Genomic DNA, 22,937 nt, shown 5'->3' with positions numbered 1-22,937 from the left:
GCTTGGGTACAGAGATAAGAAAGTTTTCTTGCCCTTAAAGAACTGAAAGACAAATAAATGAAGAGATAGTTGCAAAATAAGATCGGTAGGTGCTATGCTGGAGGAATTAACAAGTGGTATGGGAGCAGGGTGATAACATATGTAGGATGGATGCATTTATCAGCAATGATGGGTATCTACTAGGTATGTGCCCGGCAGAATTGGAAGGACAATTAAAACGAAACAAACTCCCCGTAGTGGAGTTTACCTTCTAGTGAAGGAAACAGGCAATAATAAAAAACTGTAAGATCAGAATGTAGGGTAGTGGTGTGGAAGGCAATCTGAGTTGGGTCTGGAAGGATAAACAGGTGTTAGGAAAAGAGGGCATTCCATATTTTAAACTAAAAGAAACCCTGGGATGGAGGAGAGACAGCTGGAGGAGAGCGAACTGGGAGGTGGGAACGGATGAAGAGCCTGAAATATTTTGAAAAGAAGTTATAAGGAGTATGGTGTGTTAGTCTCTCAGTCGAATCCAACTTTTTGTGACCCCAAGGACTGTAACCGACCAGGCTCCTCTGTCCATGGAGTTCTCCAGGCAAGAATACTGGAGTGGGTTGCCATTCCCTCCTCCAGGGAGTCTTCCCAACCCAGGGATTGAACCTGGATCTCCTGCATTGCACGCAGATTCTTTAACCATCTGAGCAACAGGGAAGCCCTGTAAGGAGTGTGAGTAGGTACATCACAGGGGTGATGGGAGGGACAGGATCTTATTTCCAACACAAGGGTTCGGAAGAATATTCATTCATTGGTTGTCAGAACCGGAAGGGACATTAAGAGGGCAAGAATGATCATAGCCCTCTTATTTTACAAATGAAAAGAAAGCAAGACTCGGGGAGGGCGCAGGAACTTGTCTCGAGTTTTGGAGGGGGCGCGAACAGGTCCCCTCCGTTTTCTACATGACTCTGCGCAGCCCTCTGTGCCGGACAAGCGGCTGGGGGAGGCCGCTTGGCGGGGAAGGCGGCCCGGGTCTGGGGTGCCGGCGCACACCGCCCCCTCCCGGGGCTTCTCCGCACGGCCGCCCCGCGGGGCCCCCTCCCAGCTGCGCCGCTGGCAGCCGCGCGCGGGGGCTCCCCGGGGGCCGGCCCGAGGTCCGGGCGAACTGGGAGGGCGACTGCCACCGGGCTCCCCCCGCCCCAGTCCACCTGTCGCCCTCCGCCGCCCGGGGGGGCTCCCTGGCTGCGTGACCCGCGCATTCAGCCTCGCCCGGGAAGGATCTCCGGGCGGGGGTCGCCGGGCCGCCGGGCGGGCCGAGCCCTGCGATTGGCGGAGAAGTCGCATCGTCTCCAGCAACGCCCTTTTGCCGGCGCTCCCGGCGGCCGGGACCCTGTCCCCGGCACCCCCGCCCACCCCGCGGCCCCACCCTTCCTCCGGCGCCCGCCTCCTCCTCCCGGCGGGGTCCGGGCCGGGCCGGCGCGCCGCGGAGCAACCACCGGCGGGCGCAGCCGGGGCCCCGCGCTCTGAGCCATGGGAGGCGCCCACTCTCAGAGCCCGAGGGGCCGGGAGCCGACCGCGGAGAGGTCCCCGAGACCCCGAGAGACCGCGTGAGTCCCAGCACCCCCAACTCCCGCCCCCCAGATCCCCGGGGCCGCTGTTCGGGGCTTTGAGTGCCGGCCCGGGATGGGAACGCACTGCGCCCGTCCCACCCGGGCTGGGAAAGTGGGGACTCCCGCGCGCGCCTGCGGGGCGCAGGGGTGGGCCTGGTGGGACATCCCGCCCCAAGCCTCACCTTGCGGGGCCCGGGGGACGCACGACCACGACCCCACGGGGGCAGTATCGCCCCCAGGCGGGCTGCTGATCCGCGCCCGCCCTTGCTGCGCCCGGGGCGGGGGGAGGCGGGGATTAGAGGACCCCGAAGTTTTCCAGACTCGTCCAAGCAGGAACACACACGTGTCCTCAAGGGCTCAGAAACACCCCCGAGACGGAGCCAGTTGCTACAGGAGTAGAGATTAGAAAGGGACTCGAGTCGCAAAGATAACTCGGCTCGTGTTGGCCTTCAGGGTCCAGGAACTTGATGCCGTGCTCGTTGTTCGCAAGAACTCCCTCTTGTTTGCTCCGAGGGCTTCGTGATGATCTCAGAGAAAGGACTGTATTGTAGCGGCAGCAATTAGGCTTTTGTTCTGGGACAGCAACAACTGGGGACACCAAGTACTGAAATGCAAGTTTCGAAGGGCCATTTTTAGGAACGTGATTTAGAGCAAGTTGCTGCGGTTTGAAAGATGGCCTTGCTGTCTTATCGCAGAGAGGATATGTTGATGATAACTATTTATCTGAGAACCCAAACCGTCTTTAAGGGTTTAATTAAAAATGTTTAAAGTGTGTGTGTGTGTCCTGGAGGTAATGTCAAAGAATCCATACTCTATTTTAATTCAGCCAGTGCCAAAGCTGTTTAGTTTGAGAAAGATACACTTAGCCATCACATACAGACAGCCTGGGCCATGGGAGGGGCCTCTTTGGATTCTCTTTTCAAGACAAAGTAATTTCCAGAATATCCAGATGATAGACATGTTAGTTGTTCCTCCTGATGGTTTACATATGTTCTCGAATCTAAACTTAGTCCAGGCATCTTATTAATCGTAAGAATAGCTGAGAATTATTGAGTAGATTAAAAATGTGCCAAACCCTGTTCTAAATACTCTGTGTGTTAGTTAGTCCCCAAGAACACTGAATTCATTTCTGTTATGGCCCTCATTTTATTGGTGAGGAAGCTGAAATATCAACACAAAGAGAAGTGACTTGTTCAAGGTCACAGAGCTACAAGGTGGGGGACCCAGATTCTGACTCCAGAGGTCCTGCTGCAGCCGTGTCCCACGGGAGTGTTGGGATTGATTTTAGGAAACAAACTATTATCTCAGCAGGCAGAACACACCCCACTTTTTCCTTTAATTCCTCCCAAATGAGGGAGAAATCTGAATCAGCAATGCTCATACCTAATGAGAAAAAAAATTGCAAAGTTGATATAACTTTATAAAAAGCAAATGTAAGGGATGCCTCTGGTGGTCCAGTGGTTAAGACTTTGCCTTCCAGTGCAGGGGATGAGGGTTCGATCCCTGGTTTGGGAACTAAGCTTTCACGAGGCAGGAGCAGGTTGCGGGGGGTATGGCGGGTATGGGGCAGCTAAGCCCCTGCACTGCAACTACTGAACCCCCACTCTGGAGATCCCTGTGCCACGACTAAGACCCAGTGCAGCCAAATAAATAAATATTAAATAAACAAGCAAACAGAAAAGGCAGTGTAATAACTGAGATGATGTTCAGAGTTTTAGAGGCAGATTGCCCGGGGTTGAATTCTAGGCTTTGCTCCTTAGTATCTGGAGCTCTTTTATCTGGTCCTTAACCTCTCTGAGTCTGCTTCCTTGTATGTAAACTGGGAATGATGACAACGTCCACTTCACAGGCTGCTCTGAGGATGACATAAAGATCATGTATTTATATGAAAAGCATGCTAATAGGTTTTATCTCTGAGCAGTAAGTTGTTTTAGCCAAGGATGACGGTTGACTATTTAATCTTGGTGAGCATGTGGCTGGTGTAACTCAAAAGTAAATATTTGAATCGTTCTCTGATAGGATGCTGGAGAAATGAACTCAGGGCTTTTTGTGCTGGATTCAGCTGTCCGGGTGAGGAATTGATTCTCGATTGTCAGATTATCCTGTGCTTTTGCAATACAGGGTCTTTTTCTCCAAGGAGATTCTGCACATGCCTTATATATTTACCAAAGCGTGCCTAAAAATAATCATTAAAGCCATCCTTGGTCTAAGCCTAGGAATACCACCCAGGAATGCCCTACCCTGCTGGAGTGAGGGCATTAAGAAGGACATAAACACATGTGGGCTGTGTTGAGAGTTTTGGCCTCATTAGAGTGTGCAGGCTTAATGAGTCAGCCCTACAAACCACTTGGCACAGACCAGGTGAAAGATGAGAAATACGAGCTTTGATGCCTGTGATGTACATGAAAAGCAAAAAGCATGCTTTCTATCCTGCCTCATTCAGATGTACAGCCACAAGTGTCTCCACGGTCATTGTTAATGTCACCGGCTACAGATTTCCTGCCGGACACATGGCAGCCATGGATAACACTGACCTCAAGGAAGTTCCCCTACTCGGGCCGTTGCATTTTCAAAATCTATTGTTCCTTTTTAGAAAACATAAAAATACACGAAAATCTCACAAGTGATGTGTGAATGCATTTGTCTTTTGAGGGAGAAAAGTATGTTTCAGAATGCTCACAATTTATATTTTAGAAAAATTTAATCAAGTATGAAATTTAACCAGATAAATCTGTCTTAACAGAGTTCTACTATGAAATATCAACACGTGTGGGGGACTTCCCTGGTGGTCCAGTGGGTAAAACTCCCCATTGCCAGTGTAGAGGGCAAGGGTTCAATCCCTGGTCGATGAACTAAGATCCCGTACGCCATGAAGTGCAGCCAATAAATAAAATAAAATTACTTTTAAAAAGAAATGTAAACAAGTATGGACATGTATGAAGAGAAAGTTCTGATTTTAAGATAAAACTGATTATTATGGAAAATTATAGCTTCTAGGAAGCTAAGTCTTGCAGGAAGGTCTACCTTCCCCAAACTGGAGGAAGCAAGTGAGTTGGCTTTGGTAAAAGGTACAGGGAAATGTCATTTCAGTAATTCAGGGAGGCTGCACAGATAGTGATTAAGAGCAGAAGCTGTGGATCAGGCAGACCTGGGCTGGAATTCCAGGAGTAGCTTAGTTCAGGAAGCTTTGGAAAGTAATCACTTAACTCTTCAGTTGGGCAGATGTCCGCATCTTTAAAATGGCAATAATAATCATACCTACCTTATAAACTAGTGTGTGTTATTACTAGTGCAGGGTTGGTACCTAAAGCATGCTTGCTTACCTGAGTTATTAATACATTCCCATGTATATGTACCTATAAACCAGGTGCTATGCTCGCTTCTGTGGGATGTATATTTTGAGTAAGGCTGAAATCAGTCCTGGGTTTTCTTTGGAAGGACTGATGTTAAAACTGAAACTCCAATACTTTGGGCACCTCATGCGAAGAGTTGACTCATTGGAAAAGACTCGGATGCTGGGAGGGATTGGGGGCAGGAGGAGAAGGGGATGACAGAGGATGAGATGGCTGGATGGCATCACCAAATTGATGGACATGAGTTTGAGTGAACTCCAGGAGTTGGTCATGGACAGGGAGGCTTGGCGTGCTGCAATTCATGGGGTCGCAAAGAGTGGGACACGACTGAGCAACTGAACTGCACTGAGTTGAGTCTGTTCTGGGGCCCTTCCAGGTGGCTCTAGTGGTAAAAAAACAAAAACAAAAACAAAAAAACCTGCCTGCCAATGCAGGAGATGTGGGTTTGACTCTTGGGTCAAAAAATCCCCTGGAGGAGGGCATGGCAACCCATTCCAGTATTCTTGCCTGCAGAATCCCATGGACAGGGGAGCCTGGAGGGCTACAGCCTGTAGGGTTACAAAGAGTTGGACACAACTGAAATGACTTAGCACCCACACACAACTCTCTTCTAAAGGGAAGATTGACTTGCGTACTAATTCAGCGAGGCCTCTTGGAGAACCAAGACTGGCTCTTTCGAATTAACTTTTTCCTCAATTAATTTCCGTTTTCCAGAAAGAAGCACTGTCCTGAGAATGGCCCTGTGTTTGGGGATGTGGTAGTTTGGTGAAATGTTTGAAAACATGACTCCTGAGTTGAACTATTTTTGGCAATGGGGCCAAGATGGGTTTTCTAAGAGCAGTAAATAATTTGTGAAGTGGTTTGGACAATGACATAAAGCAGAACCTATTTTTCCGTAAGGACTGTGGTGTGTAACTAACTCATCTAGGGCTTGTTGAGTTTGTCCATGAGGAATGAACCATAATGCTCTTGTCAACGCTTTCAGTTAAATTTCTAGGGCAATCTTGGTTTGCATTTGGAATATATTCTAATGGATTAGATTATTGGCAAAGCCAGGAGTTTCTGAGAACTGGAGTGTTTTTGCCTTGGGGTTTTCTGATCACGTGAATTACATGCAGGTTCTATAAAGGTCTCATGAGCTACAGAAATAGCAACAACAAAAGATAGAGCCTTTTGATGAACACAAGTCCTGACATGAAGAGGTGCTGGCTTTGAAGTTTTAGACACAAGCAAACAGGATTCAAAACAAGTAATCTTAGGAGGCAACGTACTTGAAACCCACGGCTTTCAAATTCGTAGTGTTGTTCACCGAACAATTTTTACTGTCATTGAAAACATTTAGGTCCCCAGATGCTGTAGAAATTTTTCAAACATCCATCGAAACTGTTTTAGTGTACAGTTAAGAGAGAGACTTAGAGTCAGTTTGTGGAAAAGACCCAGAAAAACCTGCTCTATGAAGAAATGTTATAAGAAGTACTTAGCTTGAAGGAGAGACTGGTGACATGGTGGAAATATATAATTTTTAGAGGATGTTTGCTGCCTCTCTCTCTCTGGTGAAGTCAACCCCCCCAGGAAATGGTTTGCATTGCAGGACATGGGAATTATTTGTGTGTGTATGTTGAGTTCAGATAGCACAACTTCTAGATGGTGAGGGCAGCTGATATACTAAACAAGAGTTACTGAGGGAAGAAAAATCCCTTTTTGCAAATCATTACAAGGTAAGAGAGATACTCTCTCAAGGACTGAGACTCCAAGGAGGTTAGCGTTTTGCTCAATTGCTTCTTTTAGCTTCAGCGCTTCCCCACCCTTACCTCCACCCCACAGCTTCTCCCGGCTGGTGCATATTTCCTGTCAAAAATCAAGAGGTGGCAGGGCGGATGGGCACAGCTGCTGGTGTCCTGGGCTAGCGAAGCGGGTTATTTAATATCTTTGTTGGCTGGTAGCCAGAGTGGGCTGCAGGCTGTGTGAATTTGTTAACTCCAGGTCAGGAGATGAATCGGTAGCATCCTGAATGGCCATGGAACGTGCCATGGAGGTCCATGTTCTGAAACTCGCTGAGTCCTATAGTATACTTTTTTTTTTTTTTGCAGTTTTTTATTGTAAAGTATATGTAAGATAAATTTCACAATTTTAATCATTTTTGTGTTCAATTAAGTCCACTGACCATGTTCTGTCACCGTCACAAGTATCCATTCACACTTTTTCATCATCCCAAAGAGAAGCTCTGCATCCAGTCAATAATCGCTCCCCTTACTTCCGTCCCCCAGCCGCCAGTGACCTCTATTCTACTTCATGTCTCTATTTACCTGTTCCTCATATAAGTGGAATCATAGAATATTTGTCCTTTTATGGCTTGCTTAGTTAACTTAGAATCATGTCCTGAAGGTTCACTCATGTTGTAGCATGTTAAGGAGTTTCATTCCTTTGACTGGCTTGATAATATTCCTGTGTATGTAGAGACCACATTCTGTTTATCTATTCATCTCTTGATGGACACTTGGGTTGCCTCCACCTTTAGCCAGTTGTAAATGGTGCCGATACGCACACTGATCTGCAAGTATCTGACTGAGTACCTGATTTCAGTTCTTTGTGGGTATTTGCTGAAGAGTAGGCAATGGCACCCCACTCCAGTGCTCTTGCCTGGAAAATCCCATGGACGGAAGAGCCTGGTAGGCTGCAGTCCATGGGGTCGCTAAGAGTCGGACTCGACTGGGCGACTTCACTTTCACTTTTCAGTTTCATGCATTGGAGAAGGAAATGGCAGCCCACTCCAGTATTCTTGCCTGGAGAATCCCAGGGACGGGGCAGCCTGGTGGGCGGCCGTCTGTGGGGTCGCACAGAGTCAGACACGACTGAAGTGGCTTAGCAGCAGCAGCAGCATTGCTGGGTCACCTGATAACTCTGGGGCTTCCCAGGTGGTGCAGTGGTGAAGAATCTGCTGGTGAATTCAGGAGACACAAGAGACATGGGTTTGATACCTGGGTCAGAAAGATCCCCTGGAGTAGGAAATGGCAACCCACTCCAGTACCCTTGCCTGGAGAGTCCCATGGACAGAGGGGTCTGGTGGGCTACAGTCCATGGGTTGCAAAGAGTCAGACACGGTTGAGCATGCACACATGTAGTAACTCTATGTTTAACTTTTGGAGGAACCAGCAAACTGTTTTCCAAAGGACTTTACCATTTTACATTCCTGCCAGTTGTGCGTGAGGCTTGCCATTTTTGCTCATCTAAGTTAACACAGTTAATAAATATTCTTAGAATTATTCGTGCATCTCTGATCAATAATTTAGAACACATTCCTAGAAGTTTAATTATAGAGTGAAAAATGCAAATATTCTAAAGGCTATATTTTGCTATGTATTACTGTATATTGTCAAATTATTCCCCCCAAAGTCATCCCAAATTATACCCCCCACCTCCACACTGCCACTTTCAGCTCAGTTCAGTCGCTCAGTCGTGTTTGACTCTTTGTGACCCCATGGACTGCAGCACGCCATACCTCCCTATCTATCAACAACTCCTGGAGTTTACTCAAACTCATGTCAGTTGAGTTGGTGATGCCATCCAACCATCTCATCCTCTGTTGTCCCCTTCTTCTCCCGCCTTCCATCTTTCCCAGCATCAGGGTCTTTTTCAATGAGTCAGTTCTTTGCATCAGGTGGCCAAAGAGTGGAGTTTCAGCTTCAACATCAGTCCTTCTACTGAATATTCAGGACTGATTTCCTTTAGAATGGACTGGTTGGATCTCCTTGCAGTCCAAGGGACTCTCAAGAGTCTTCTCCAACACCACAGTTCAAATGCATCAATTCTTCGGCGCTCAGCTTTCTTATATAGCCCAACTCTCGCATCCATACATGACTACCGGAAAAACCATAGCTTTGACTAGATGGACCTTTGTTGGCAAAGTAACGTCTCTGCTTTTTAATATGCTGTCTAGGTTGGTCATAGCTTTCCTTCCACTGCCACTTTAGCAGTGTAATAGTATCCTTTCCTGTGCTAGGCACTCTCATTTTCAATCTTTGCCAGTTTGGTAAGAGGAAAAAATTATAATTTTGGTTTGACTTTTTAAATTCCTTATCAGTGAGGGTGAACTCCCCCCTGTATGTTTATTAGCCTTTTTTTTGGCTGCCCTGGGTCTTCACTGCAGCACACAGGCTTTCTCTAGTTTAAAGGCTTAGGGCCTTCTGTCCAGTTGAGGCACGTGGGCTTCTTTTGTTCTGGAGCACAAGCTCCAGAGCTCATGGACTCAGTAGTTGTGGAGCTCGGGCTCAGTTGCCCAGAGACACGTGGCATCTTAGTTCCCTGGCCAGGAGTTGAACCCTCATCCCTTGCATTGGAAGGAAGACTCTTAACCACTGGACCACCAGTGGTTCCTTATCAGCCGTTTGTAATTTCTTAATACCTTAATTTCTCTTTGCCAGTTTTGTACCAAGGTACTGATTTTTCAGGGCTTCCCTGGTGGCTCAGATGGTAAAGAACCTGCATGCAATGCAGGAGGAGACCTGGGTTCAATCCCTGGGTTGGGAAGATCCCCTGGAGGAGGGCACGGCAACCCACTCCAGTATTTTCGCCTGGAGAATCCCATGGACAGTGGAGCCTGGAGGGCTACAGTCCATAGCGTCATACAGAGTCGGACATGACTGGAGTGACTTAGTATGCATGCACACACTAATTTTTCTACATTTTTTGGTGAGAATTCTTTATACTATGAAGCCAGCTAACATTTGCTGAGCACTTATTATGTTCTTGGGAAATGTTAGTCTCGCATGTGCATTCACTAATATGATTTTTTTTAATTATTTTTTAATTGAAGGATAATTGATTTATAGAATTGTGTTGTTTTCTGTCAAACCTCTTAAAATAACCTGGTGAAAGTGTCGCTCAGTCGTGTCCGACTCTTTACGACCCCATGGCCTATACAGTCCATGGAATTCTCCAGGCCAGAATACTGGAGTGGGGAGCCTTTCCTTTCTTCAGGGGATCTCCCCAACCCAGGGATCAAACCCAGGTCTCCCGCATTGCAGGCGGATTCTTTACCGAGATATCAAGGAAGCCCCAAATAACCCAGTGCCAGGGACCAAACTCTTGTCTCTTATGTCTCTTGCATTGGTAGGAGGGTTCTTTACCACTAGAGCCACCTGGGAAGCCCAAGGAAACAGCTACAGAGAGGTTAATTAACTTGTCTGGGGTGTCACAGCTGGAGACAGAATTGAGATTCAAGCCTGAATCTCAGCCTGAATCCGGAGACCTGCATGCCTGGCCGTTGTCTTAAAGAAACCTGTTAACCATTGTTCTCCGTTTTTGTTTTGTTTTGAAGGGAAGGTGTTTTGTTCATTAGCTTTTAATTTTAGAACAATTTTGGATTTACAGAAAATTTCAGCAGAAATGCCAAGAGTCCCCATAGATTCCACAAGCAGTTTTCCTTATTATTAACGTCTGATATTACTATGGTACTTTTGTTATAGTTATTGAAACCATCACTGATATACTGTTATTAACTAAAATCCATATTTTATTTGAATTTCCTTAGTTTTTAACCTGATTTTTTTTTCTGTTCTAGAGCATATTACATTTAGTAGTCACGTTACTTTTTAATATAAAACAACCTATCACGCTTTGCTTTTGAGTTTTCCCCCCTCTGTTTTGTGCTTATAGTAAGCTCTTCCCTGTCCTCAAAGGAGATAACTCTTTTCTTCTACTTGTTTCATGAAGTCCTTCTCTTTATAAGAAACCAATTACTTCATCTGAAATTTCTAGAATTACTAGTGTAAGATAAGGCTCTAATATGTATTTTTTCAAAATAGATAACCAGTTACTCCAGTACTAGTATTTTTAAATAATCCTTTTTCTCCCCACCGATTTGTAATACCTTTTTTTTTTGGCTATGTGGTGCTGCTTGTGGGATCTTAGTTCCCCAACCAAGACTTGAACCCAGGCCCATAGCAGTGAGAGCACCCAGTCCTAGCCACTGGACCACCAAGGAATTCCCTGTGCCGTAACACCATTTAAAAAATTCTTTCCTTCTGTTTAACCCTTGATGGCTTTTTCTCTATTCTCATTCATTCAACAAATTTGAGTTGACCACTTTCTTATGTTCAGGCACTGTGACTGTTATTTATTATTTACATGGAAATTTACAAGGGCCGAGGAAAGCATTTCTAAATGTATAAAATCTGAATATTCATCAGTAGTATTAGGGGCAGGACATTTGCCAGAAATTAGGACAAGGGGAGGTAATTTGTGAAAGGAGTTTGGGGCAAAAGGACATTAATAACTTAACTTTTCTTGTAGGTCTTACACCGCCCTGGGTCACTCTGCAGTATGTCTGAAGGTTTCATTTCAAACAGTTTAGCATCCTGTGCAGAATCAGTGGTACCCTCAAATGCTCTCAGGTCACCCGCATGCTTGGCAGGCTCACATTTTTCATGTACGGTCTAGACTTTAGTTTCTGCAGTAACACGATATAAAGTCCTAGCAGATTTATATCAAGAATGACAAATGATAACCCACTCTCCTCCCCTCCTCCTGATCATCCACGTCTTCTACCTCTGGAGACTTGGGAACCTTGGAAAGCGCGAGAATCCTTCACTTTGACATTTCTTCATTCTCTGGATTCTTACTGTTAAGGATACTTTGGGTATCTTTATTTTACTTTTTTTTGCTGTGCCTGGTACAGTTTCACCTTTAGCCAATCTGATGGTGTGTCTGCTGTGAATGTTATTAATAGCAATTTTAGGCAAAATAAATTATATTTGGCTTTAAAAAAGAAATATTTGGCTTACTTATATTTAGGGGTTAGAATCGTATCTATATTCTGAAGGCAAGATAGTTCTCTTTCTAATATAACCCGTACATCTGTCTTGTACTGCGTGTCCCCATGAAAGCCTGATAGCTTGAGAAGTCACTGGTGAGGATGAGACCTCTCAGGAACCTGACAAAGATGCTTCACTTTAGAGCAATACCTCTGAAAACTCATTGAGTCAGAGATCCCGTGATAACATAAAACTTTTATAGACTTTTTTCAAACAAAAATACACATCCACACAGTACAGAAGAGGCTCCCCTGGTGACTCAGTAGTGAAGAATCTGCCTGCCAGTGCAGGAGATGTGAGTTTGATTCCTGGGTCAGGAAGATCCCCTGGAGGAGGAGTGGCTGGCTGGCAACACACTCCAGTATTCTTGCCCGGGAAATCCCATGGGCAGAGGAACCTGGCAGGCTACAGTCCATGGGGTTGCAAAAGAGTCGGACACAACTGAGCGACCGAACAACAACAACAAACAGTACAGAAAAGTTACGAGAGTCAGAGATCCTGAGGCCTAGGCATTAGCTCGTTTCATCCTTTCAGGGACCCTGTGAAGTAGACCTGTTACCTCCATTTTACAGATGAGTAAACTGAGGCTTGGAAAAGTGCAGAAACTAAGGCTGCAGAGCTGGCAGAATTCAAGTGAACCTGGCTGAGAGGAAACGATTACCGGTCGTTTCCGGAGTGGGTCTACCGTGGAGCAAATTATTAACCAGTTCAGGCTTCTGTTTATATGCTAGAAAATAAGTCTTTATGGGTCTCTCCCTACTGATAACACAATTTCAGGAAAGTAAATATTTGAGAAAAGTAAATGTTTGAAAAATACAGCCCATTCTGTAGACAAATACCCAAACACTGTGTTGCATTTACACAGGGCGGCTAGAACGCCTCTCTGGGGTTTCTTTGCTGAATTATTTTCATCTGTGATTCTTCTTTCCTAACAACTGCAAAATGTTATGTTTCCATGGCAACCTCAAAACTGTTCTTAAGTAGGGTGTTGAGGAAACAAAACCCGGAAGGCTTGGGCCGGACATAATGGTGGGAAGAGGACTGATGTTTTTCCCGCTGGATATCACCTTCCTGGCATTTCTGAGTCCAGTGGTGTCTTGTCTCTGTCTCTTCCCCAGTTGCCTCCTTTGCCCCTTTTGATCCGTGATTCTCTGGTTCCACCACGGGTGAAGCCATGATTCCTGTGAAATGTCCACTGATGGATATTTGGGGAAACAAGTTGTGAATAACATGGGCCACCTTTACAGGTGATACCTGGGGCTTGGTAGGTTCTATTGAGGACAAGATTAGAACTGAGAGATGTGCCCACATTTCAGGAGTGGCTGGCGGGGAGGAGGAGACAGAGGTCCTCAATGGACTTCACCTGTTGTCCACCGGCCTCTGGCCCGGTAGAGGGTGCTATTCTCTAGTTCTCCCACCAGGGGGCACCAGCCACCATGTGCTTAGCTTCTGGCCTTGGTTGGCCAGAGGTGACCAGGCCGGTCTTGAGCCGGCTCCTTGGCCGGGTGGGATAAAAACCAGAGAGTCTAAGGATTCTAGCTTACATGAACATGTAGGGGCAAAGGAAACAGACTAGGGAGCGAGGGAGGAAGAAGCTGAGGGTTTTGATATTTCCATTTCCTCCTGCTGGCTGGGATCCACCTCTTCTGGGTGTTACTTCTCATCACTCCTCCAAACTGCGTGGTTCAGAGCATGTTTTTTGTGGAAGTCTCCCCCCTCCTTCCCATTGTCCACTGGTTGAACTGCAGTATAAACATCCAGGGTTGGACTCAGACGGGGCTCACTGTGACCTTTTGATGGATAGAAAAACAAAGCTGAAAGAAATGCCCTTCAAAAAAATTTGCTGATTGAATGTGTAACAGAGTTTTCTGACGCCCCCTGGTGGCTACTGTGGAGTACGGTTTCATCCTCAGAAAGGGGGAGACCCCCCCGCCCACCTCACAGGTCACGGTGTCCCCTTCAACAGGCCCGGGTTATCCCGGCTTCAAGGACTACTCTTCAGAGACCAAAGCCCAGACAGTTCTAGGACTTGACTGGCTCTTCCAACGTGCCTTTTTCTTACTTTCTTTTGCCTTACACTTTGAAATTCGTCTTGTGTTTCCCATTCTGCAATCTTTGCCCAGTTCAAGGCCTTTTTCTTTTAAGGAAAAGTTGTTTTTAATCCATGACAATTGTCTGTTTTGTTCGGTTGACTCCATACCCCTGTTTGGATAGTCAGTGCAACTGGGGAGGGTTTTGTGTTTGGGACTGAAATGCTTGAGTGGGGTGTGTGTGTGTGACTATGTGTGGCTGAATATATATATATATATGTGAGCTGTATATGTGTGTGCTATGAAGGTGTGTGTGCGTGTCTGTGTGGCGGTGTGTGTTTGTCCGTAGGTGTGTCTGTATATGTGGCATGTGTGTGTGACTGTAGTGTGTAGGAGGTGAGTGTATGTGTAGTGTATGTGTGTGTATGACTATGTGTGGGAAGTATGTGTGTATATGGGGTGTGTGTGACTGTGTGAGTGTGTGTGGTATGTGCGAGTATATGTGGGATGTTGTGAGGGTGTGTGAGTGTGTATATATATGTGGTGTGTGTGTGTGACTATGTGTGGGTGAATATATATGTGTGTGTTGTGAAGGTGTGTATGCGTGTATGTGGGTGTGTGTGTTTGTGTGTGATTATGTGTAGGTGTGTACGTATATGTGGGATGTGTGTGTGACTGTGTAGGAGGTGAATGTATGTGTATGTGTGGGGTGTGTGTGTGTATGACTTTATATGAGAGGTATGTGTGTATATGTGTGGGGTGTGCGTGTGACTGAGTGTGTTTATGTGTGGTGTGAGTGAGTTTATGTGGGATGTTGTGAGGGTGAGTGGGTGTGTATGTATATGTGTGGTGTGTGTTGTGAAGGTGTGTGTGTGGGGGGGGTGTTTGTGATTGTGTGTAGGTGTGTGCTCGTGTGTGGGTGTGTACAGATGTGTGTGTGTTTGTGTGTGGAGTCCCGGTGGTGCCGGCCCTGACTTGCCAGTGAGTCCTTTGTCATGGATCGGTGACCCTTTCACACACAGATGTCAGGAGGCTCGGCTTCCCCGCTGGGCTGACGGTCCGTGGTGAGTCTGGTGCGGAGCGTGAACACCCCACTAACCCATCAAATCCTGAGTTCTCCTTTCTCTACAAAGCGCGGAGGGGGGTTTCTGACGCGTCCTTGTTCACCAGCCTGAAACTCTCTCCCGGGTTCCGCGTCTCCCCGGCCCGGGGCCCCTCCTCACTGCCTATCCACACACATCGTCCCTCATGCGGCCGAAAGCCGTCTTTGGAAGCTGAATCGTGTCACTTCCTTTTTTGGTCAGCCTGGAGCTTTCCTGCACTTGCATCACTCGAGTGTGTGCAACACATCAGTTCCTCGCGCTGTGTGGTCTGTAACGTGTCTGCTTTATGTGTCTGGAGTTCCGAGAGTATCAGCGGGGCCCTGGATCTGCTCCATAGACGTTCTTGAACAAGTCAGTTTCATCAAAGTGTGGACGCAGAGATAAAACCATCCTGAATATCTTATTTGAGAACAACAACAACAACAATCAGCATCCAAAGGGAAAAAGTAAAGGTCCCAGCACAAGGGCAGGTGATGTGTCTGAGTTGGGGAAGTTCTGTGCATTTGGCCCTTGATGGTGTTGGCGAGGGGGCAGTTCTGGGAACGTCTGAGACTGAGCTTTCCCCGACAGACGTACCGGGAGCCCTGGAGTGAGGCTGAGGAATGTTGCCACACGGTCTCCACGTATCCACCCCGGCACCCGCCAGCCTGGGAAATGTGTCTGCCAGCTGTCGCTGCTGAAGGCTTATGGAGTGTCTCAAATAGAGGGATTATAGACCCAGGAGGCTGGTGACTAATGGAAATGCCCATCCTGGTGGCTGATCCCAGCACAGAGTCACGTTTCTGCATGTCCGGTCCCCGAATACGGCTGAAATGAGCTCAGCCTGTCCCCCGGGGACGCAAGTGGCCCCTCTGGGCAGTGGTCAGCACACCCTCTCTCCCTTGGGAAACCTGCAGAAGGGCCTGGATTTGCTGTAGGACGTAGGAGGGGTAGTGATGGAAGCGTTGAGAGAGGTTGTCCAGGACACATAAACCTACGATGGGCTCAGGTCCCGGGCCCCTGGGGGAGCTGAGCTGTCGGGGTGGGAGGACTGGGGAGAGTTGGGAGGAGGTGGTGTTGAGTCAGGCCTGAGTCGCTTTCCCAGCCCTGTACTAGAGCCAGACCACAGGTCCTGAGAGTGGAGGGTGAGAGACAATACAGATTGTGGCTCAAAAAAGGGGACTGATGCTGGGCAGATGAGAACAGGGAGTCCCTTCTCAGCGTTGACTTGGCTGTTGTGAGTTAGGTGAGTTTTGTGGTGTTAATTCACAGTCTCTCTCTTTTTTAAAAAGTTTTTATTGGAGTGTGGTTGATTTCCAATGTTGTGTTAGTTTCAGATATACAGCCAAGTGAATCAGACTTACATATACATATATCCACTCTGTTTTAGATTTCAACCCTGTATAGGTCATTATAGAGCATTGAAAAGAGTTCCCTGTGCTATGTGGTGGTGGTGGTTTAGTTGCTAAGTCATGTCGAGCTTTTTGCGACCCCATGGACTGTAGCCCATCAGACTCCCTGTCCATGGAATTCTCCAGGCAAGAATACTGGAGTGGGTTGCCATTTCCTTCTCTAGGGGATCTTCCCAACCCAGGGATGGGTCGCTACCGCTGAGCCACCAGGGTCTTAATTAATTATCTACAGAATCTTCTGGACTAAAGGTCCTTAAATGCTGATTTAAGGAGGAAATGTTGAGCATGCTGTTGATCAAAAAGGTTCGTGTCTCCAGTTTAGAAGTTAGGGACATATTTCCTGTACAGAGAATGAGAGTCTAGTGTGACTGAAATCCCAATGATTGAAGGCATTTCAGTGTCCATCCAGAGTGGTCATCCGCTGGATGACCCACGACCAGAGTTTCTGATTCGACAAGTCCAGTGTGGGGCATGGGAATTTGCATTTCTAATTCCCAGGTGATGATGCTGCCTGGTCAGGGACCCCTCCCCACTTCATTTTACTAACTTCAGGCAAAGGATTGAAACACTCCACTTACCAAAAAAAAAAAAAAACAAAAAAAAAAACAAATGAAGATAAGTAAGAAAGTCCACCAGTGTTTCAGTAAATACAGGACAAGATGTTCAGACTTCACGGATAATCAGATGTGTTCAGATAAAGCATCGCCTTCCTCCCCAGTTGCCAGGGTTTTAGAAGATGGACTGACGTGGCCTGGGTGAGGATTTAGGGAAAGGGCTGTTCCCTACTCTGCTGTTTAAAACTGTGAATCAGTACAGCCTTGCTGGTGGGCAGTCTGGCTCTGTGTCTCCAGGTACAAAATGCGATCTGGAGTTTTAAGTCTAGGAAGTAATCCTGTACACAGGAGAAGATGTGTTATTCATCCCAGTTTCCTTTGTAAGGAGGAAGAGTGAACCGCTTAAACATCCCTCCACAGGGAGCAAGTTTTGTAAATCACATAGACACACCAAGGCTTGTTATGCGGATGAGAGGAGATGAGAGCGTGGGCTCTGCCGGGTCAGGAAGGGTCTTGGTCCCACTGCCTGAATTCCACTTCCTCCCTTTGGGAGCAGAGCTTGTGATGAAAACAGGAGATGCTGGGAATAAGCCCTTACCTCTAACTGAGAACAGTACATTTATTTTTTAATACATTAAAAAAATATTTTTTTCCATTATGGTTTATCTTAGGAGATGTAAGAGGTGCAGGTTCAGTCTCTGCATCAGAAACATCCCCCGGAGGAGGGCATGGCAGCCCACTCCAGTATTCTTGCCTGAAGAATCCCATGGACAGGGCAGTCTGCTGGGCTACAGTCTATGGGGTCACAGAATCGGACATGACTGAGCGACTAAACACAAACACATTTCTTAATTGGAGGATAATTGCTTTGCAGTGTCGTGTTAGTTTCTGTTGTACAACAATGTGAATCAGCTGTAAGTATACAAGTGTGTGCTCAGTCGCTTCAGTCGTGTCCAACTGTTTGCGACCCCATGGACTGTAGCCTGCCAGGCTCCTCTGTCTATGGGATTTCCTAGACAAGAATACTGAAGTGGGTTGCCATGCCCTCTTCCAGGGGATCTTCCCAACCCAGGGATCGAACCTGAGTCTCCTGCGTCTCCTGCATTGCAGGAGGTTTCTTTACCGCTAAGCCACAGGGGAAGCCCATACATATAAATATATCCCCTCAATATGTATATTTAAAGTTCGTTTGTTTAAAAGTACCCATCTGTCTGTCTGTTGTCTGTTTAACTGCTCATCTGTCTTGTCTGCTTATCTGTCCATCCATGCTCATAGTACATGCTTGCCTGTAGGAAACAAGTGTGATTTGGGAGGTTTCTGTCTGTTCATCCAGTCGCCACATATTACAGAGCAAATAAAACAAGGTAGACAAGATGCTTTGTGTTCACAGAACACACTTCTGGTTGGGAAAGACAGTAAGTGGGAAAATAGAAATAATTTCATTCCAAGTATAAAAGTTGCTTTAAGAAAAGATAAAAACGGGGGTGTTGCTCACTATCATTTTAACAGTTGGCTGTTCAGCCAAAAACAGAACTCTGGGTAAGTTTTCCTTTCTTCCTTGTATTTTTCTGTGCCATCCGGAATCCACCATTTCAAAGACTGTGCTCCTTGATGTTCGAGGATCTTCCCCCCAATCACTTGGCTTAAGTCCCACTTGCTGCCGAGCCGAGGCTGCTGGCCACACAGCCCTCAGGCTCCTCCCTCAGCTGGTCCTCAGAGCAGCCTCCCCGGCTCCCTGATTCATCCCCACTTGTCCCCCCTGCTTAGCCTCCTGGGCCTCTCTGGGAGGTCCTGCACTTTCCTTATACATCACCCATGACAACTAATAAGTTACACACTTTTCTTTGCTTACCGAACGCACCACTGTGCAGGCTCCGTGAGGGCAAGAATTGGGTCTGCCTGGGCATTTGTAAAGTGTGTGGCATAACTGAATGAAGGAATTCTTACTGAACTCAGGTTTGGCTGCACGCCACTCACAAGCCAATAATTCAGGAGGCAAGTGTTAATAGAAAGGAAAGGTGCTTTGATCAGAAAGGCTGGCAGTTGCAGGGAGGAGGTGGACTCATGTCCTGAGACCACCTCCAGAGATTCTGCCCAGCCATGACAGTGTTTGGGTTTTTTGGGTTTTTTTTTTCAATATTTATTTGGCCATGCCTCATCTTAGTTGTGGCACACAAGATCTTCCATCTTAGATATGTCGTGTGTGATCTAGTTTCCTGATCAGGAATCGAACCCAGGCCCCATGCACTGAGAATGTGGAGTCCCAGCCACTGGACAACCGGAGAAGTTCCTTCTTCCTTTTTTTTTTTAAGTGTACTTAAAAAAAAAATTATTTCTCTGGCTGCATCAGGTCCTAGTTGCGGTGAGTGGGCTCTCTCGTTGTGGCATGGGCTCAGTAGTTGCTCCACAACATGTAGGATCTTAGTTCCGCGGCCAGGGATCCAACCTGCATCCCCTGCATTGGAAGGAAGGTTCTTAGCCACTGGCCCACTAGGGAAGTCCCTTCCTTTTCTTTATTAAACAGTTCATGTTGCCTTCTGAAACGAGGTGAATTTAGGGAGATGTTGTATCTCTGTTGCTCAGGTCATCTGTGTACATTGTTGGGGAGGAAGATATTTTCCTCTGCCCTTCAGGGTTCTTCTAGCTAGTCTAGGAATTGAATGGACATAAGGGCTTCCCTGGTAGCTCTGTTGGTAAAGAATCTGCCTGCAATACAGGAGGCCCAGGTTCAATCCCTGGGTGGGGAAGATCCCCTGGAGAAGGAAATGGCAACCCACTTCAGTATTCCTGCCTGGAAAATCCCATGGACAGAGGAGTCTGGCGGGCTACAGTCCATGGGGTCTCAAAGAGTCAGACACGACTGGGTGACTAAACCACCAGCAAGACTGATTAACGGGAGAAAATCAAACAAAAGTTCAATAACATATGTCCATGGGAGAGGCCCAGGAAAACTGAGTCACTCACCAAAGTGGCAGAAACCCTCACCTTATATACCACCTTCAGCTGAAGATGAGAGAGGATGTTGGAGGTAACGTTTTGGGACTTTAGAGGGATGGAAGGAAATTCACATCAAGATGGAAAAGCAAATGTTTGGTAAGCAACTGTGTGCTGGCCTGTGGAGACACTGGGACCCAGAGAGGACCCTGGTCTTATGTCCTGTCCCCTGCCACACTGAGCCCACTCTGCAGATGACCCTGGTGACAGCTCTATCCTGGGAAGAGGACCTCTATTTGATATTTTTTTTAAAAAATAATTTTATTTGTTTATTTTGGGCTGCACTGGGTCTTTCCTGCTGCTTGCAGCTTTCTCTAGTCGCAGCAAGCAGGGGCCACTCTCTAGTTGCGATGCACAGGCTTCTCTGGTTGTGAAACATGGGCTCTGGGGAGCACGGGCTCAGTAGTTATGGCTCTGGATCTCTAGAGTGCTGGCTGGTGAACAGGCTTAGTTGCTCCCCGGCCTGTGGAATCTTTCCCGACCAGGGATCAAACCTGTGTCCTCTTCATTGGCCGGCAGATTCTTTACTACTGGACCTCCAGGGAACTCCCTATCTGAATGGTTTTAATCAGTTGGGGGAAGGTCAGAATTTCTTCCTGAGTTTTGGGGCCTTGATTGTTTTCACCTTAAAGTAATCCACACACCAAAGAGACATTTTAGGGTAGTGAATTTTGCTTCCGTATAATATCCTTCAGGGTTGGGGAGAAAGCTTAGAATTCAGATGTCCTCCCCAAGAGGTCTGAGTCCCAGCCATGCAGACTTTGGTGCCTGGTACTCCTCAGATGTACTCCTTAACACCGAGGACTTACCTGCATGTCTGGAAACCAGGATACTGGGCCCAGTGATCTTTGGCAAAGGGCCTTTCCAGCTAAAACTTCCTGTGGTTCTGTGAGATCTGGGGTGCATGCTTAGTCTGGGAGTCAGGGACTTGTTAGTTCAGGAAACAACTGAGAACAAATACATTCTACTCAGTAGCCAGCTGTGCCTCGACCAAAGGAAATGGAAAATACATCTGATCTTACTGTATCATATGTGGTGAGGCGCCAAAAGGAGCAGTAAGGGTAACCTTGCTTACACTAGTTTTGTAAGATAATTTTAACAAAATATCCTGGGAGTTCCCTGGAAGTCCAGTGGTTATGACTCTGTACTTTCACTGCTGAGGGCCCAGGTTCAGTCCCTGGTCAGGGAACTAGGATCCTGTAAGCCATGGAGCATGGTGTGTGTGTGTGTGTGTGTGTATATATATATATATATATATATAACTAATTATGAGTCCACACGAAAATAGTTTCTAGGGACTGCCCTGGCAGTACAATGGTTGAATCTCTGTGCTTCCAATGCAGGGGGTGAGAGTTTGATCCCTAGTCAGGGAATTAAGATCCCACATGCCACATGGCTTAGTCAAAAGTTAAAATTAAAAAAAAGAAGAAGAAGAAAATACTAAGGAAATCCTTTGTTGGGTGAGTGCTGAAAATCGTCAGGCTTCCCAGGTGGCTCAGTGGTAAAAGACTATGCCTGCCAATCAACGCAGGAGATGCTGGAGACACCGGTACTATCCCTAGGTCAGGAAGATCCCCTGGAGGAGTAAATGGCAACCCACTCCAGTATTCCTGCCTGGAGGATCCCACAGATGGAGGAGAATCTCTTGCCTGGAGAATTCTATGGATAGAGGAGCCTGGCAGGTTACAGTCCATGGGGTCACAAAGAGTCCAATGTGACTGAGTGACTGAGCACGCACATGCTGAAAATCATCACTAACACCAGTTAGTGTTACAAACAAAGGATAACAATGATTAATTCATTTATGGAGTATCGGCCAATTATTTTGTTGTTGTTGTTGAGTCACTCAGTCGTATCCGACTCTTTGCGACCCCATGGACTTAACCTGCCAGGCTCCTCTGTCCATGGAACTCTCCAGGCAAGAATACTGGAGTGGGTTGCCATTTCCTTCTCGAGGGGAATCTTCCTGACCCAGGGATTGAACCCGCATCTCCTGTGGCTCCTACACTGCAGGCGGATTCTTTACCACTGAGCCACCGGGGAAGCCAGTTATTAGTTTAGTCTTTGAATTGGGATAAGATTCTCATATTTATTATGTAGTATTTCCAGATTTATAAAAACCATTATTTTCAAGGAAATCTCCCCAAACAAGATAATATCCTTGTCCAGTATCCAACCTTCCTTTCCCTCAATGTATCAATATTTCCACTTACCAATCTGAATTTACCGTGAAGCTAATGAAGCTTGAACTTCAAGACTCCTCAGTTATGCGGCCCCTCCTTAGTCTCCAGAGGGGCTCTGGCATTCTGTTTGTAAAGTTCTTTGGTAATTTTCTTCAAAAGAGCACCCCCCACCCCCGCCTCCCAAATTCCTAAGCTTCCTGCTTCACAAAACGGGGCTTTGGCAGCCTGCTCCATTGCCACCTTCCTCCGCAGAGCCTCACCACGTTTCCCACTTTTTTTCCCAGATGGGAAGAAAGGCTCCCAATAGTGCCATCTGCCTCAGCAACATGGTTTCCTGGAAGAAACCATCTTAACGGGAATGTTAGAAAACAATTCAAGCAAGTCAATTGAAAGATCAAATTGGCTTTATTCTATGAGCCAAGAATCAAGCAGCATCCTATGGAGCAAATAGGAAAGAGTTCCCTGGAGCTGCATGAAATGAAAGGCTTTTATGGACAGAAGGGAAGGAGAGAGGAACTAGCAAAGAGTGGGTCATTTTCAGACAAGATCACTTCCCTGTGGGGGGCTAACTGTAGGGGGCTATGAGGCATTTACATCCCTAGTGCTGACCAGGGAATTCCAGACTGTCTGGTTAAGATCATATTCCTGTGAGAGGCTGAAACTGCAATCAGGTTAGGTATTAAGTCTCCATTTGGCATGGTAGGCTTAGCACAAGTGACTCCATTTGGGCCTGTTGTCTTTTTTTGAACAGTTCCCCCTTTTGATCAGACCCTGAAAGTCATTCAGTCCTGTCTGACTGTTTGTGACCCCATAGACTGTAGCCCACCAGGCTCCTCTGTCCATGGAATTCTCCAGGCAAGATACTGGAGTTGGTGGCCATTCCCTTCTCCAGGAGGTCTTTCTGGACCAGGGAGATCAAGCCCAGGTCTCCTGC

At 46.8% G+C, this 22,937-nt stretch overlaps 1 protein-coding gene across 9 annotated transcripts in view; it reads left to right on the top strand.

The window, feature by feature from the left end:
• The window catches only part of TACC1 (transforming acidic coiled-coil containing protein 1), a 129,359-nt gene that overhangs the window by 27,610 nt on the left and 78,812 nt on the right, over positions 1-22,937 (top strand). Inside the window, exon 1 of one of the 9 annotated variants that reach the window (XM_055567039.1) lies at positions 857-1,580. The exons of 5 other annotated variants lie outside the window; for them this stretch is intronic. Coding sequence is in view for 3 of the 4 variants with exons in the window: in XM_055567036.1 (XP_055423011.1) it covers positions 1,504-1,580 (77 nt within the window). In the remaining variant the exon portion in view is untranslated. Of the gene's footprint in view, positions 1-856; positions 1,581-22,937 lie in introns of those variants that run through there. 3 more of the 9 variants (XM_055567036.1, XM_055567038.1, XM_055567040.1) reach the window with 3 other exon arrangements.

This window comes from Bubalus kerabau, chromosome 2 (assembly GCF_029407905.1).
Source record: "Bubalus kerabau isolate K-KA32 ecotype Philippines breed swamp buffalo chromosome 2, PCC_UOA_SB_1v2, whole genome shotgun sequence".
Classification (NCBI taxonomy): domain Eukaryota; kingdom Metazoa; phylum Chordata; class Mammalia; order Artiodactyla; family Bovidae; genus Bubalus; species Bubalus kerabau.
Note: the sequence above shows the minus strand (reverse complement) of the source record. Positions and strands in the feature narration are given on the sequence as shown.